Source organism: Oncorhynchus keta, chromosome 21 (assembly GCF_023373465.1).
Source record: "Oncorhynchus keta strain PuntledgeMale-10-30-2019 chromosome 21, Oket_V2, whole genome shotgun sequence".
Classification (NCBI taxonomy): domain Eukaryota; kingdom Metazoa; phylum Chordata; class Actinopteri; order Salmoniformes; family Salmonidae; genus Oncorhynchus; species Oncorhynchus keta.
The window spans coordinates 23,308,206-23,322,663 of record NC_068441.1 but is presented as its reverse complement, the minus strand read 5'-3'; the positions used below and the strand labels follow the sequence as shown (position 1 = coordinate 23,322,663).

The 14,458-nt window shown below is 43.5% G+C and overlaps 1 protein-coding gene across 1 annotated transcript in view; it reads left to right on the top strand.

Annotated features, from left to right (window-relative positions):
• Window positions 1-4,432: 4,432 nt before the first annotated feature.
• The window catches only part of LOC118372466 (ATP-dependent 6-phosphofructokinase, muscle type-like), a 22,290-nt gene continuing 12,264 nt past the window's right edge, over window positions 4,433-14,458 (top strand). The window contains exons 1-9 of the mRNA XM_052473541.1: window positions 4,433-4,504; window positions 4,604-4,708; window positions 8,944-9,017; window positions 11,402-11,479; window positions 12,459-12,648; window positions 13,574-13,739; window positions 13,822-13,866; window positions 14,085-14,193; window positions 14,337-14,432. Coding sequence (XP_052329501.1) covers window positions 4,618-4,708; window positions 8,944-9,017; window positions 11,402-11,479; window positions 12,459-12,648; window positions 13,574-13,739; window positions 13,822-13,866; window positions 14,085-14,193; window positions 14,337-14,432 — 849 coding nt within the window. The 5' untranslated portion in view covers window positions 4,433-4,504; window positions 4,604-4,617. The remainder of the gene's footprint in view (window positions 4,505-4,603; window positions 4,709-8,943; window positions 9,018-11,401; window positions 11,480-12,458; window positions 12,649-13,573; window positions 13,740-13,821; window positions 13,867-14,084; window positions 14,194-14,336; window positions 14,433-14,458) is intronic.

The window sequence follows — 14,458 nt, the reverse complement described above, 5'->3', positions numbered from 1 at the left end:
TGGTCACCATAGCAGCACCCACCCGTAGCACGCGCTCCAGCAGGTATATCTCACTGATCAGCCAATTCTTCCTTTGGCCGCCTCTCCTTCCAATTATCTGCTGCCAATAACTGGAACGAACTGCAAAAATCACTAATGCTGGAGTCTCTTACCTCCCTCACTAGCTTTAAGCACCAGCTGTCAGAGCAGCTCACAGATCACTGCACCTGTACATAGCTCATCTGTAAATAGCCCATCCAATCTACCTCATCACCATACTGTATTTATTTATTTATTTATCTTGCTCCTTTGCAACCCAGTTTCTCTACTTGCACATTCTACCATTCCAGTGTTTAATTGCTATATTGTAATTACTTCGCCACCATGGCCTATTTATTTATTTACGTATTTGCCTTACGTCTCTTATCCTACCTCATTTGCACATGCTGTAATAGATTTTTCTACTGTATTATTGATTAAATGTCTGTTTATTCCATGTGTAACTCTGTGTTGTTGTATGTGTCGAACTGCTTTGCTTTATCTTGGCCAGGTCGCAGTTGCAAATGAGAACTTGTTCTCAACTAGCCTACCTGGTGAAATAAAGGTGAAATAAAAAATGTAAAAAATAAAAATGTCATCTTGGTAAGCATTACCAGTGTATATTTGGCCTTTGTGTTTTAGGTTATTGTCCTGCTGAAAGGTGAGTTTGTCTCCCAGTGTCTGTTGGAAAGCAGACTGAACCAGCTTTTCCTCTAGGATTTTGCCTGTGCTTAGCTCCAATCCTTTTCTTTTTGTCGTATAAAAGAACTCCCTCGTCCTTACCGATGATAAACATACCCATAAAATCATGCAGCCACCACCATGCTTGAAAATATGAGGAGTGGTACTCAGTGATTATGTGTTGGATTTGCCACAAACATAATGCTTTGTATTCAGGACATAAGTTTCTTTTTTTGCCACATTTTTCTTCAGTTTTGCTTTCGTCCCTTATTGCAGACAGGATGAATACTTTGGTTGATGATTTATACTCTTACTTTTGATACTTAAGTACATTTAAAACCAAATACTTTTTGATTTTTACTCAAGTAGTATTTTACTGGGTGACTTTTACTTTTACTTGAGTAATTTTCTTTTAAGGTATCTTTGCTTTTACTTAAGTATGAAAATTGGGTACTTTTCCCACACCTGGCTGTGTGTCAACATTACAGGCGGTGTGATGGTGTGGGGTGTGTTTTCATGGCACACATTGGGCCCCTTGATAAATGTGGAGCAACATTTGAATGCCACAGGATATCTGAACATCATTGTCAATCAGGTGTGTTTTCATGGCACACATTGGGCCCCTTGATAAATGTGGAGCAACATTTGAATGCCACAGGATATCTGAACATCATTGTCAATCAGGTGCATCTTTTCATGGCAGCAGTGTATGTACAGTACCCTGCCTATGTACCCTGATTATGTCACGCCCTGACCTTAGAGATCCTTTTATGTCTCTATTTTGGTTTGGTCAGGGCGTGAGTTGGGGTGGGCATTCTATGTTGTGGGTTCTATGATTTCTATTTCTGTGTGTTTGGCCTGGTGTGGTTCTCAATCAGAGGCAGCTGTCTATCGTTGTCTCTGATTGAGAACCATACTTAGGTAGCCTTTTACCACCTGTGTGTTGTGGGTAGTTGTTTTTCTGTTTTGTGTCTTTCTGCACCAGACAGAACTGTTTCGGTTTTGTTCGTTCTCTTCGTTGTTTTTTTGTTAAGCAGTTCAAATAATAAAGATGAACACGTACCACGCTGCACCCTGGTCCTCCACTCCTTCCAACAGCCGCTACAGATTAGCTGTGTTCGTTTCAACTGAGCTATCATGTCAACACATTTAAACATTGATCAGCTTCCATACTTATTTGCATAGATTACCTAAATAATATTGAATAGTTGAAAACAGTGGAGGCTGGTGGGATGAGCTATAGGAGGAAAGGCTCATTTTATTGGCTGGAATGGAATTAATGGAACTGTATCAAACATGTGGAAACCACATGTTTGACTTTGTTCCATTAATTCAATTCCAGCTTTTACAATGAGCTTATCCTCCTTTAGTTTATCCCACCAGCCTCCTAATTAAAAGTAACTCTAATTCTTCTTACACAAGCTGTATGTGAAAGTAAAAGTGAGGTTGGGTTTATGTAGGCTAAATTGACATCTGATTTGCCCAAATGCCTATGAGCATGGTGAAATTATTAATTACACTTTGGATGGTGTATCAGTACACCCAGTCACTACAAAGATACAGGTGTGCTTCCTAACTCAGTTGCCGGAGAGGAAGGAAACTGGACTGTCATTCAGTCTGTTGCACTGCATAATTTGTGTCAGCCTATTTCTTCCTCTTTCATCAATGTGCTGTTTTTGTCCACTGGCCTGCCGTTGGCTGGATGTCCTTTGGGTGGTGGACCATTCTTGATCCACATGTAAAACTGTTGAGTGTTAAAAAAACAGCAGTATTGCAGTTCTTGACACACTCAAACCGGTGTGCCTGGCACCTACTACCATACCCTGTTCAAAGGCACTTAAATATTTTGTCTTGCCCATTCACCCTCTGAATGGCACATATACAATATCCATGCCTCAATTGTCTCAAGGCTTTAACATCCTGTTAGAGGAAATTATAGTTTAGATGATTAATTATGTATACATTATTGATTAGAACCATTTATTCTAATACTATTATGTTATGATTTGAAAAGTATGAGTTTTTGGTTGAGCTGTTACTGAAAATGTAAGCAGAATGAATTAATTGTCTGTGCCTCCTGGGAAGTTTAAGGAGGAGGGATAAGATAGTTTTTCAAACAGATAAGAATGTTTTGGTTGGATTCCATTAGTGGAGAGAAGTATATATTTTAGACAGGTTGGAATGTAGTTTATGAGGGGAGTAAAAAATCTCTAGGACTGAATACTACGCCATTGTAAGGCTGGGAGAGGGTGTGAAACTGATGACGTCATTTTATGTACTCTTTCTGTAAAATGTAATGTTCTTTGTATTTTGGGCCAGTACTCTCTTGTAATAAACGCTGTTACTTTTGGCTTTTAAGACTGGTCTCAATCTACTTCATGCATAATTAATGGACTTACAATTAATTAATGAATTGGAAATGAGTGCGAAATTGGTTTTGGCAATTAAACATAAAGGAATTTAGAATTCCTCTATCACATCCTTCTTTAACCTGTCTCATCCCCTTCATCTACACTGATTGAAGGTGACATCAATAAATGGTCATAGCTTTCACGTGGATTCACCTGGTCAGTGTATGTCATTGAAAGAGCAGGAGTTCCTGGTGTTTTGTACACTCAGGATGAATATAGGATGAAAGATATATCAGCAGGGTGCAATTTCAACATATACATAGTTCTGGTGATTATTGGATTGATGTAACAACCTGTTACATCAATCCAAGTCATTGCATTTAAGTTTAAGTTTTACCCTAATTTCAATGTTTACAACGCGGATTGAAATGAGATGAAAACTGTACTGGTTGATGACTTTTTGCTAATCCAAATGTGTATTCCACATAGATTCCACGTCACAATAGGTTGACTAATGACGTTGAAACAATTCAACCAGTGGGTTTATTCTTCCGGGGGATTGCAACATTCAGCAGGCTATCTGATTCAAAGCAGGGGCTGCCAGGGGCAGACTCCAAAATTCAGACATCATCTACAAACGAAGCATGTGTGTTTAGTGAGTCTTCCAAATCAGAGGTGGTAGGGATGACCAGGGATGTTTGGTTGATAAGTGTGTGAATTTGACTATTTTCCAGACCTCAAAATGTAACAAGTACCTGAGCGCCAAGTCTAGGTCCAAAAGGCTCCTTAATAGCTTCGGCCCCAAGCCGTAAGACTGCAGGACAATTCATCAAATGGCCACCCGGACTATGGACTATTTGCATTGACCCCCCCACCCTCTGTTTTTTTACACTGCTGATACTCACTGTATATTATCTATTCATAGTCACTTTACCCCATCTACATGTACGAATGACCTCGACATACCTGCACCCCAGCACATTGACTCGGTACCGGTACCACCTGTATATAGCCTCATTGTTATTTTATTGTGTTACTTTTTTTATTTTTTACTTTAGTTTATTTAGTAAATATTCTATTTTCTTTACTGCATTGTTGGTTAAGCACTTGTAAGTTAGCATTTCACGGTAAGGTCTACCTGCACCTGTTGTGTTCGGCGCATGTGACAAATAAAATTAGATTTTAAGTACTTTCGGGTGTCAATGAAAATGTATGGAGTAAAAAGTATAATATTTTCTTAAGGAATGTAGTGAAGTAAAAGGTGTTGTCAAAAATAGAAATAGTCGAGTACAGAAACCCCCAAAAAACATTGAAAGTATTTTTACAACACTGGCTCTCATCACGCACGTGCCTCAGATTCCTGTCAAGCAGAGGGGGGGTTAAACTGTGCCCCCCTGTCCCATTCAGTCACTTTCCTAGTCAGGCAGGCAGAGAGAGTGAGAGGAGAGAAAGAGGTGAGAGGAGAGAGACACTCTACTGCATTAAATCACACACTATAGGCTAGGCTAATCCTTCTCTGCCATCTTGTCTTTCTCTGCCTTCTCCATTCACAGGCAGATCCAGGACCATGGCACATCATGAAGCACCCCATAAAGACCCCAGAAAGATGGGCATCGGCCGCTCCATCGCCGTGCTGACCTCCGGAGGCGATGCCCAGGGTGAGTGGGACGGTCGAGGACAGGGGGGTTCCAGGGGACTGGTAGGGGGAAGCTACAGCTCCAAGGGCATGGAAAATATGAGGGAGGACAGACAGCCCAGAGGCTTGTTGGTAATCTGCAGGTGGCTGAGTCGGGCCAGAGTAATATCAGTATTTGGGAACAGTTCCCATTCGCATGTAGCAGCAGAAAACTGTGAGACGTTTTACTTCAAGTCAACAATTCCCATAATTCACGCTCAGAGCTCTCAGAGGCTCTCATGGAATTTGGAGTAGGAAAACAATAGATTATAGCGAGTTAAAGTAAGAAGTGGTTTGTAAATATAATTTGTGCTGTTCAAAGTCATGGCTGTACTTCAGGGGGATGCATAGACTGACTGTACTACAGAAATGCATTGATTTTTGTTCAAAGTGAAGTGTGTCACAGCACATATGTACTGTATCAACTAATAGAAAGCATGCCTCTTATTCTTGTGGTTTGAAGTCCAACTGTTGACAGGGTGGTTCAGTCACAGTTACAGTCCCACAGTTTGCCACACCCACTACTAAATAAACTGTAATGATTGTAGAATGAGGAGTTCTGATATTAAAATGATATGTTGTCACACTGTTGAACATATGAGATGTATTACATGTATGACATGGCACGTAAAGACCCCTCCTCTTGGTTGTCACCAAGATATCTTATCACATGGAAAGGGCAATGTGAAATCTTCCATCCAAGGTTTCCAGGGTCACCGGAGCATTCACACTTGTTCACTACTCCCCACAAATTAAAAATCATTGGATTGGTGTAGGCATGGCTAGAGGGAGTTTCCATAAACCAGTCATTTTGTTTTAAATCAATCAATGGAAGAGAACAAGTACACACTTAGGGAGAAAGGAAAGATTATTAGGACATCCCAGAAGCCTTCCCCCTGACCTTTAGCTGGATGATAAATACCTCCCCTTGGAACTTTGGGATGTCTGCCGCTGACCACATATGACCATATGTCAGGGAGCTGTCTGTCTGTCTGAACTTTACATCATTATGGAGCTGGGTGGCTCGTGTCGGCTAGACGTTAATCCAAGGTTCTCTCTCTCTTTCTGTTGTTTATTCTATTTCTAAACACCCTGGCTGCTCTGTTCTTTAAATATTCACCCGTATCTTTATCTTTCCTCTATTTCCCTCTCAATCTCTCAGTGTCTGTTGGAGTGGGGTAATTTTAGAGGGGTGACCTTTCTGTCATATGACATGGAGAGGTGGAGGAGGAGGAATAGTGAAGTGTGCCACCCTATCCCTCCTCTATCATCTCCCTCCTTTTCCACCTATTTTTTTACTCCATGCATGTTGAAAGGGGAGACACTCTTGCCACCTCAACAGACACACTATACACATGTGTTGCCCTTTAGACTGGAGCTGGTGTTTTGAGACAATGAGCTGGTGTATTGAGACAATGAGCTGGTGTATTGAGACAATGAGCTGGTGTATTGAGACAATGAGCTGGTGAAATGCACCTCTCTCCCCTGTCTGTCCTGTCTCCCCTGTCTCTCCTGTCAGCATTACTTTCCCTGTCTGCCCTGTCTCTCCTGTCTGTACTGGCTGTCCTGTCTGCCTTACTCTCCCTGTCTCTCCTGTCTGTCCTGTCTGCATTGTCTGGCCTGTCTCTCCTGTCTCTCCTGTCTGCCCTGTCTCTCCTGTCTCTCCTGTCTGTCCTGTCTCTCCTGTCTGTCCTGTCTGCCCTGTCTCTCCCGTCTCTCCTGTCTGTCCTGTCTGCCTTACTCTCCCTGTCTGTCCTGTCTGCCTTGTCTGCCCTGTCTCTCCTGTCTGCCTTACTCTCCCTGTCTGCCTTGTCTGCCCTGTCTCTCCTGTCTCTCCTGTCTGTCCTGTCTGCCTTACTCTCCCTATCTGCCTTGTCTCTCCTGTCTGTCCTGTCTGCCTTACTCTCCCTGTCTGTCCTGTCTGCCCTGTGTCTCCTGTCTGTCCTGTCTGCCTTACTCTCCCTGTCTGTCCTGTCTGCCCTGTGTCTCCTGTCTGTCCTGTCTGCCTTACTCTCCCTGTCTGCCTTACTCTCCCTGTCTGCCCTGTCTCTCCTGTCTGTCCTGTCTGTCCTGTCTGTCCTGGCTGCCCTGTCCCTCATGTCTGTCCTGTCTGCCTTACTCACCCTGTCTGCCTTACTCTCCCTATCTGCCTTGTCTGCCCTGTCTCTCCTGTCTGTCCTGTCTGCCCTGTCTATCCTGTCTGTCCTGTCTGCCTTGTCTGCCCTGTCTCTCCTGTCTGCCTTACTCTCCCCGTCTGCCTTGTCTGTCCTGTCTGCCTTGTCTGCCCTGTCTGTCCTGTCTGCCTTACTCTCCCTGTCTGCCTTGTCTCTCCTGTCTCTCCTGTCTGTCCTGTCTGCCTTACTCTCCCTGTCTGCCTTACTCTCCCTGTCTGCCTTGTCTGCCCTGTCTCTCCTGTCTGTCCTGTCTGTCCTGTCAGACCTGTCTGCCCTGTCTCTCATGTCTGTCCTGTCTGTCCTGTCTGCCTTGTCTGCCCTGTCTCTCCTGTCTGCCTTACTCTCCCTGTCTGCCTTGTCTGTCCTGCCAGTTCAGTGACACAGAGATATAGGCAGTTACATTCCAACTACATGCCCAGGAGAGCTTAAAAGTGCATTGTCATTCCAATTGTGTGAATGTGACAGGAGAACTCTTCAGTGTTCCACTATGCTATGGTTCCTCTCAGCCATATATGACGATCAGGGGCCCAAGTTATTCCTGACCATGTGAACTCACAGTCAAGCCCTACACGGGCATGCATTTTAAGCCTGAACCCTACCCTCTTGACCCTAGTACATGATTATCATCATGATCGGGTACATGTACATGCTTATTTGATGTTCAGTAAAATCACAAAAATTTGACAAGTCTGTTAAGAATGAAGTGATAGAGTAAAGAGATACCAGCTGTTATGAGAGTTTAACCTTGTCTGGGGTCCTGAACTGTTATTTAGCCCATTTAGCTTCCATATAAACCAGTCACTCTGGTACTAATGTGGCTGGCCCCTGGTGTTTCCTATATACACTGAGCAAAAATAGAAACAGAACATGTAAAGTGAGCTGAAATAAAAAATCCCATAAATTGTCTCTACGCACAAAAATAGTATTTCTCTCAAATGTTGTGCACAAATTTGTATACATCCCTGTTGGTGAGCATTTCTCCTTTGCAAAGATAATCCATCCATCTGACAGGTGTGGCACATCTAGAAGCTGATTAACATCATGATCATTACACAGGTGCATCTTGTGCTGGGGACAATGAAAGGCCACTCTAAAATGTGCAGTTTAGTCACACAACACAATGCCACAGATCTCTTGAGGGAGCATGCAAGTGGCATGCTGACTGCAGGAATGTCCACCAGAGCTGTTGCCAAATAACTCAATGTTCATTTCTCTACCATAAGCTGTTTTAGAGAATTTGGTAGTACGTCGAACTGGCCACACAACCACAGACCACGTGTATAGCGTTGTGTGGACGATGATTTTCTAATGTCAACGTTGTGAACTGAGTGCCCCATGTTGGGGTTACAGTATGGTATGGACAGGCATTAGCCAGGGACAATGAATACAATTGCATTTTATCAATGGCAATTTGAATGCCCAGAGATACTGTACCATGACAAGATCCTGAGGCCCAAGGATCTGTACACAATTCCTGGAAGCTGAAAATGTCCCATTTCTTCCATAGCCTGCATACTCACCAGACATGTCACCCATTGAACATGGTTGGGATGCTCTGGATTGATGTATACAACAGTGTATTCCAGTTCCCGCCAATATCCAGCAACATCGCACAGTCATTGAAGAGGAAAGGGACAACATTCCACAGGCCACAATCAACAGCCTGATCAATTATATGCAAAGCAGACGTGTCACGCTGCATGAGGCAAATGGTGGTCACACCAGATACTGACTGGTTTTCTGATTCATGCCCCTACCTTTATTGTAACGTAACTTTGACCAACATATGCATATCTGTATTCCCAGTCATGTGAAGTCCATAGATTAGAATTTATTTCAAATGACCAATTTTCTGTAACTCAGTAAAATCTTTGAAATTGTTGCATGTTACATTTATATTTTTGTTCAGTATAATTATGCATATGTCAAATTTGTAGCACACAGCATGAAAGCTTAATCACAATGTGTTGTGCGTCATAGTTCAAAACCACCTGTGCAGGTGGGACTGTGTCAGTGATGTTTAAACAACCATTCTGTGCTACAGGTATGAATGCTGCTGTGAGGGCCACAGTCAGAATGGGCATCTACACTGGGGCCAAGGTCTACTTCGTTCATGAGGTTAGTACCTGACTTGTATCCACCCCATCTCATCTACTATTTCATGTTACCCATACTCTATTATTGTCTATAACTGTTAAAGGTCCAATGCAACCTCACTGTGACTGTTTTCAATTAAAATGGTGAAAATAAACAAAAATAACTTTTTAGCAAAGAGCAATTTCTCAAGCAAGAATTTTGCTGGGACTGTCTGGGAGTGGTCTGAGTGGGGAGGGGAAAACTGAAAACTAGCTGTTATTGGCAGAAAGTTTTGGACCTCTCTAACTTATTGGTCTATTAACTAATTAACCACCTGGTGATTTCACCAGGCAGGCCAAAACTCCATCCCACCACAACAGGCTGAAATTTCAGGCAGTCTTCACAAAAAGCTCATACAATAAAAGTACATTATCATAATTTTCACAATTTCACATTATTATTGCAACCTCGTAGTGTGGAAAATGAAATATACAGTACCAGTCAAAAGTTTGGACACACATACTCATTCAAAGGTTTTTCTTTATTTGTACTATTTTCTACATTGTATAATAATAGTGAAGACATCAACACTGTGAAATACCACATATGGAATCATGTAGTAACCAAAAAAGTGTTAAATCAAAATATATTTTATATTTGAGATTCTTCAAAGTTGCCACCCTTTGCCTTGATGACAGCTTTGCACACTCTTGGCATTCTCTCAACCAGCTTCATGAGTCACCTGGAATGTCACCTGGAATGCATTTCAATTAACAGGTGTGCCTTGTTAAAAGTTAATTGGTGGATATTCTTTCCTTCATAATGCGTTTGAGCCGATCAGTTGTGTTGTGACAAGGTAGGGGTGGTATACAGAAGATAGCCCCAAGTCCATATTATAGCAATAACAGCTCAAATAAGCAAAGAGAAATGTCAGACCATCATTACTTAAATACATGATGGTCAGTCAATCTGGAAAATGTCAAGTTTCTTCAAGTGCAGTCGCAAAAACCATCAAGCGCTATGATGAAACTGGCTGTTATGAGGACCGGCACAGGAAAGGAAGACCCAGAGTTATCTCTGCTGCAGAGGATAAGTTCATTAGAGTTAACAGCCTCAGAAATCATCCATTAACTGCACCTCAGATTGCAGCCCAAATAAATGCTTCACAGAGTTAAATTAACAAACACATCTCAACATCAACTGTTCAGAGGAGACTGCGTGAATCAGGCCTCCATGGTCAAATTGCTGCAAAGAAACTCTCTAAACGACACCACAAAGAAGCAATGGACATTAGACAGGTGGAAATCTGTCCTTTGGTTTCATGAGTCCAGAATTGAGATTTTTGCATCCAACAACCATGTCTTTGTGAGATGCAGAGTAGGTGACCAGATGATCTCCGCATGTGTGGTTCCCACCGTGAAGCATAAAGGAGGACGTGTGATGGTGTAGGGGTGCTTTGCTGGTGACACTGTCAATGATTTATTTAGAATTCAAGGCACACTTAACCAGCATGGCTACCACAGCATTCTGCAGCGATACACCATCCCATCTGGTTTGCGCTTAGTGGGACGATGACCCAACACACCTCCAGACTGTGTAAGGGCTGTTTGACCAAGAAGGAGAGTGATGGAGTGCTGCATCAGATGACCTGACCTCCACAATCACCCGACCTCAACCCAATTGAGATGTTTTCGGATGAGTTGGACCACAGAGTGAAGGGAAAGCAGCCAACAAGTGCTCAGCATATGTGGGAACTCCTTCAAGACTGTTGGAAAAGCATTCCAGGTGACTACCTCATGAAGCTGATTGAGAGAATGCCAAGAGTATGCAATCATCAAGGCAAAAGGTGGCTACTTTGAAGAATCTATAATATAAAATATATTTTGATTTGTTTAACACTTTTTTGGCTACTACATGATTCGTTGTGTGCTATTTCATATTTTTGATGTAGAAAATTGTAGAAAAATTGTAAAAATAAAGAAAGATCCTTGAATGAATAGGTGTGTCCAAACCTTTGACTGGTACTGTATATAAAACACTGGAAAATCCCATTTTGACTGCACTGGGCCTTTAAATAATACAGATTACAATGGGGGTACTTCAACCTGCGCCTCAAACTCCACAGCACTGCAGGATTTACTACTCCATGGTACTTAATTGACTGAGTAATGTTATTGCCCAGAGATTCCATCTACCTGGTGTCTGAAGTTTCAATCAATCCCTGATTAGAGGGAATAGGATGTAAACCAGCAGTGCTAAGGCCCCCAAGAACTGGATTTGAGAAAGGGCGATGTTACTTTCAATTTTCCATGCCCGTTAGTTACCTTAACGTAAAGGTCTGTCAGATAAGCCACCTCAGTTTACCCTGGGTTTCACCTTAGATACTCCCACGACTGCGAGTGACAGGTTTGTGTCTTCATCTCCAGGGTTACCAGGGTCTGGTGGATGGAGGTGACAACATCAAACTTGCCACCTGGGAGAGTGTGTCTATGATGCTGCATCTGGTGAGCACACATATTGTATACAGTATACACACACACTCACCCACACAAAATCACATGCATAGACAAAAAGCATGCTTGCACACACTCACACACATTCACCACATGCATTCATAGACACACGTGTATATAGACACACAGATAATCCCAAAAACACGCAAGCACATGCATGACACATACATACGCATGTGCACATAGACACACACACACACACACACACACACACACACACACACACACACACACCCCAACACACACACACACACACACACACACACACACACACACACACACACACACACACACACACACACACACACACACACACACACACACACACACACACACACACACACACACACACACACACACACACACACACACACACACACACACACACACACACACACACACACACACACACACACAAACTCACTCTCCAATTACCTCCACCCTCACACTGTCTTGAGCTCTCCTTAGTTCCTAACCAAATGTAACCTTTCAGTGAAGGATGTGGAATCTGTCCTCTGTAACTCAAGCTGGTCCTAGACCAGTGACCCTCTGGCCAGGAGGAACTAATCAAATGTCAGAGTTCACTGGATTTTATGGGCTTCAGAAGGAGAGGTTGGGGTTTCATCTTCCTCCTTTCCTTTCTCTCTCTCCATTCTCTCTCTCTTCTCTCTCTCTCGCTCTCTCTCTCTCTCTTTCGCTCTCTCTCCCTCTCTTTTTGTGGTGTTTGTTGTGTAGAGGATGGCTCATTAAAGTAAGACAAAAAGTATCTCCCTCTCTCTCACACATACACACACTATATTCATAACCACAATCTCTCTCATCCCCCTCTATAACCCACATCCTTTCCTTCTCTACTTCCTCCTCCATCTCTCCCTCTTTTTTAGCCCAACTGAATGTGTTCTGTTGGCAGACTATGTGGGTTCTGTTTGTGTCATTCACTGATCCAGCCCCGTCTCCTGTCTCTTCTCAGGGTGGAACTGTGATTGGCAGTGCCCGCTGTATGGACTTCAAAGAGAAGTGGGGACGTCTGAAGGCCGCCTGCAACTTGGTCAAACTGGGCATCACCAATCTGTGTGTGATCGGCGGTGATGGCAGCTTGACTGGTGCTAACCAGTTCCGTACAGAGTGGAGCGAGCTGCTGGCTGACCTGACAAAAGGGGGTGAGATACCTGGGCCAGCAAAAATACTACATTACCCAGCAACCTTCACTCAAAAGCACCCAACTACTCTAAAATTTAATGTAACCCACTACTACAACCAGTCACGTTTTAGATTATCAAATCAAATTTCAAATCAAATTGATTTATATAGCCCTCTTAGATCAGCTGATATCTCAGTGCTGTGCAGAAACCCAGCCTAAAACCCCAAACAGCAAGCAATGCAGGTGTTGATGCACGGTGGCTAGGAAAAACTCCCGAGAAAGGCCAAAACCTAGGAAGGAACCTAGAGAGGAACCAGGCTATGAGGGGTGGCCAGTCCTCTTCTGGCTGTGCCGGGTGAAGATTATAACAGAACATGTCCAAGATGTTCGAATTATCATAAATGACCAGCATGGTCAAGTACTAATAATCACAGTAGTTGTCGAGGGTGCGACAGGTCAGCACCTCAGGAGTAAATTCCATAGCCGCAGGCAGAACAGTTGAAACTGGAGCAACAGCACGGCCATGTGGATTGGGGACAGCAAGGAGTTATCATGCCAGGTAGTCCTGAGTTCTTTATATTTTCTGGGTCAAGGTTTGGCTTTTTCAAGAGAGGCTTTATTACTGCCACTTTTAGTGAGTTTGGTACACATCCGGTGGATAATCCTAAAAGGAGGGGATTAGGTTATCATTCCTTATGATCTAAAAGCCTAAACTGATCCATATGTGGCTCCTTATAGTGTACTTTAATGCCTCCTTGTGGACCCAAGTAATTTATTCAAAGTGACTTACAGTAGTGCTTGCATTTATTTTCAAATGGGTGGCCCCAGCTGGCATCAAGCCCACGACCTGGGTGTTGCAAGGGCTATGTTCTACCAACTGAGGCTGACAGGCTGTAGTGTATTAAATGTGAGAGTTGTCTTCTAGTTTTTGTGTCTACCACCAGGAAAGATCTCAGCGGAGGAGGCTAATCGTTCTTCTCATCTCAACATCGTGGGCATGGTGGGCTCTATCGACAACGACTTCTGTGGCACTGACATGACCATCGGCACCGACTCCGCCCTGCACCGCATCATAGAGGTGGTTGACGCCATCACGACTACTGCACAGAGGTACACACATTACACACACACACACCAATATTAAGGCATTTGTGAACATGAGTAAATCTCTTTCACTTTTCTCTGTTGACAGTCACCAGAGGACCTTTATCCTGGAGGTGATGGGCAGACACTGCGGGTGCGTGCCTGACTGTGTGTGTGTGTGTGTGTGTGTGTGTGTGTGTGTGTGTGTGTGTGTGTGTGTGTGTGTGTGTGTGTGTGTGTGTGTGTGTGTGTGTGTGTGTGTGTGTGTGTGTGTGTGTGTGTGTGTGTGTGCCTACGTATGTGCCTGTGCGTGTGCGTGCCTGTGCGTGTGCGTGCCTGTGTGTGTATTAACATTAATCTCTGTCTCCACAGCTACCTGGCCCTGGTGACTGCTCTGGCCTGTGGTGCTGACTGGGTGTTCATCCCAGAAATGCCCCCAGAGGAAAACTGGGAGGAACATTTGTGCAAAAGATTGATTGCGGTACCACATCTCCTGTCCTTCTCCCTATATTATTCTATCCCTCAATCCTTTCTCCACATCTTCTGATTGAGCATCTCTTTGACCCTCTCTCTTCCTCATATACTAACACACAAAACAACGCTCTCTCTCCTTCTCTCTCTCAGCAAAGGGGGCGTGGTTCTCGTCTGAACGTCATCATTCTGGCAGAGGGAGCCCAGGACCGTAACCAGAAACCCATTACATGTGACCAAGTCAAAAATGTGAGATATGACATCCCCCAGTCAGT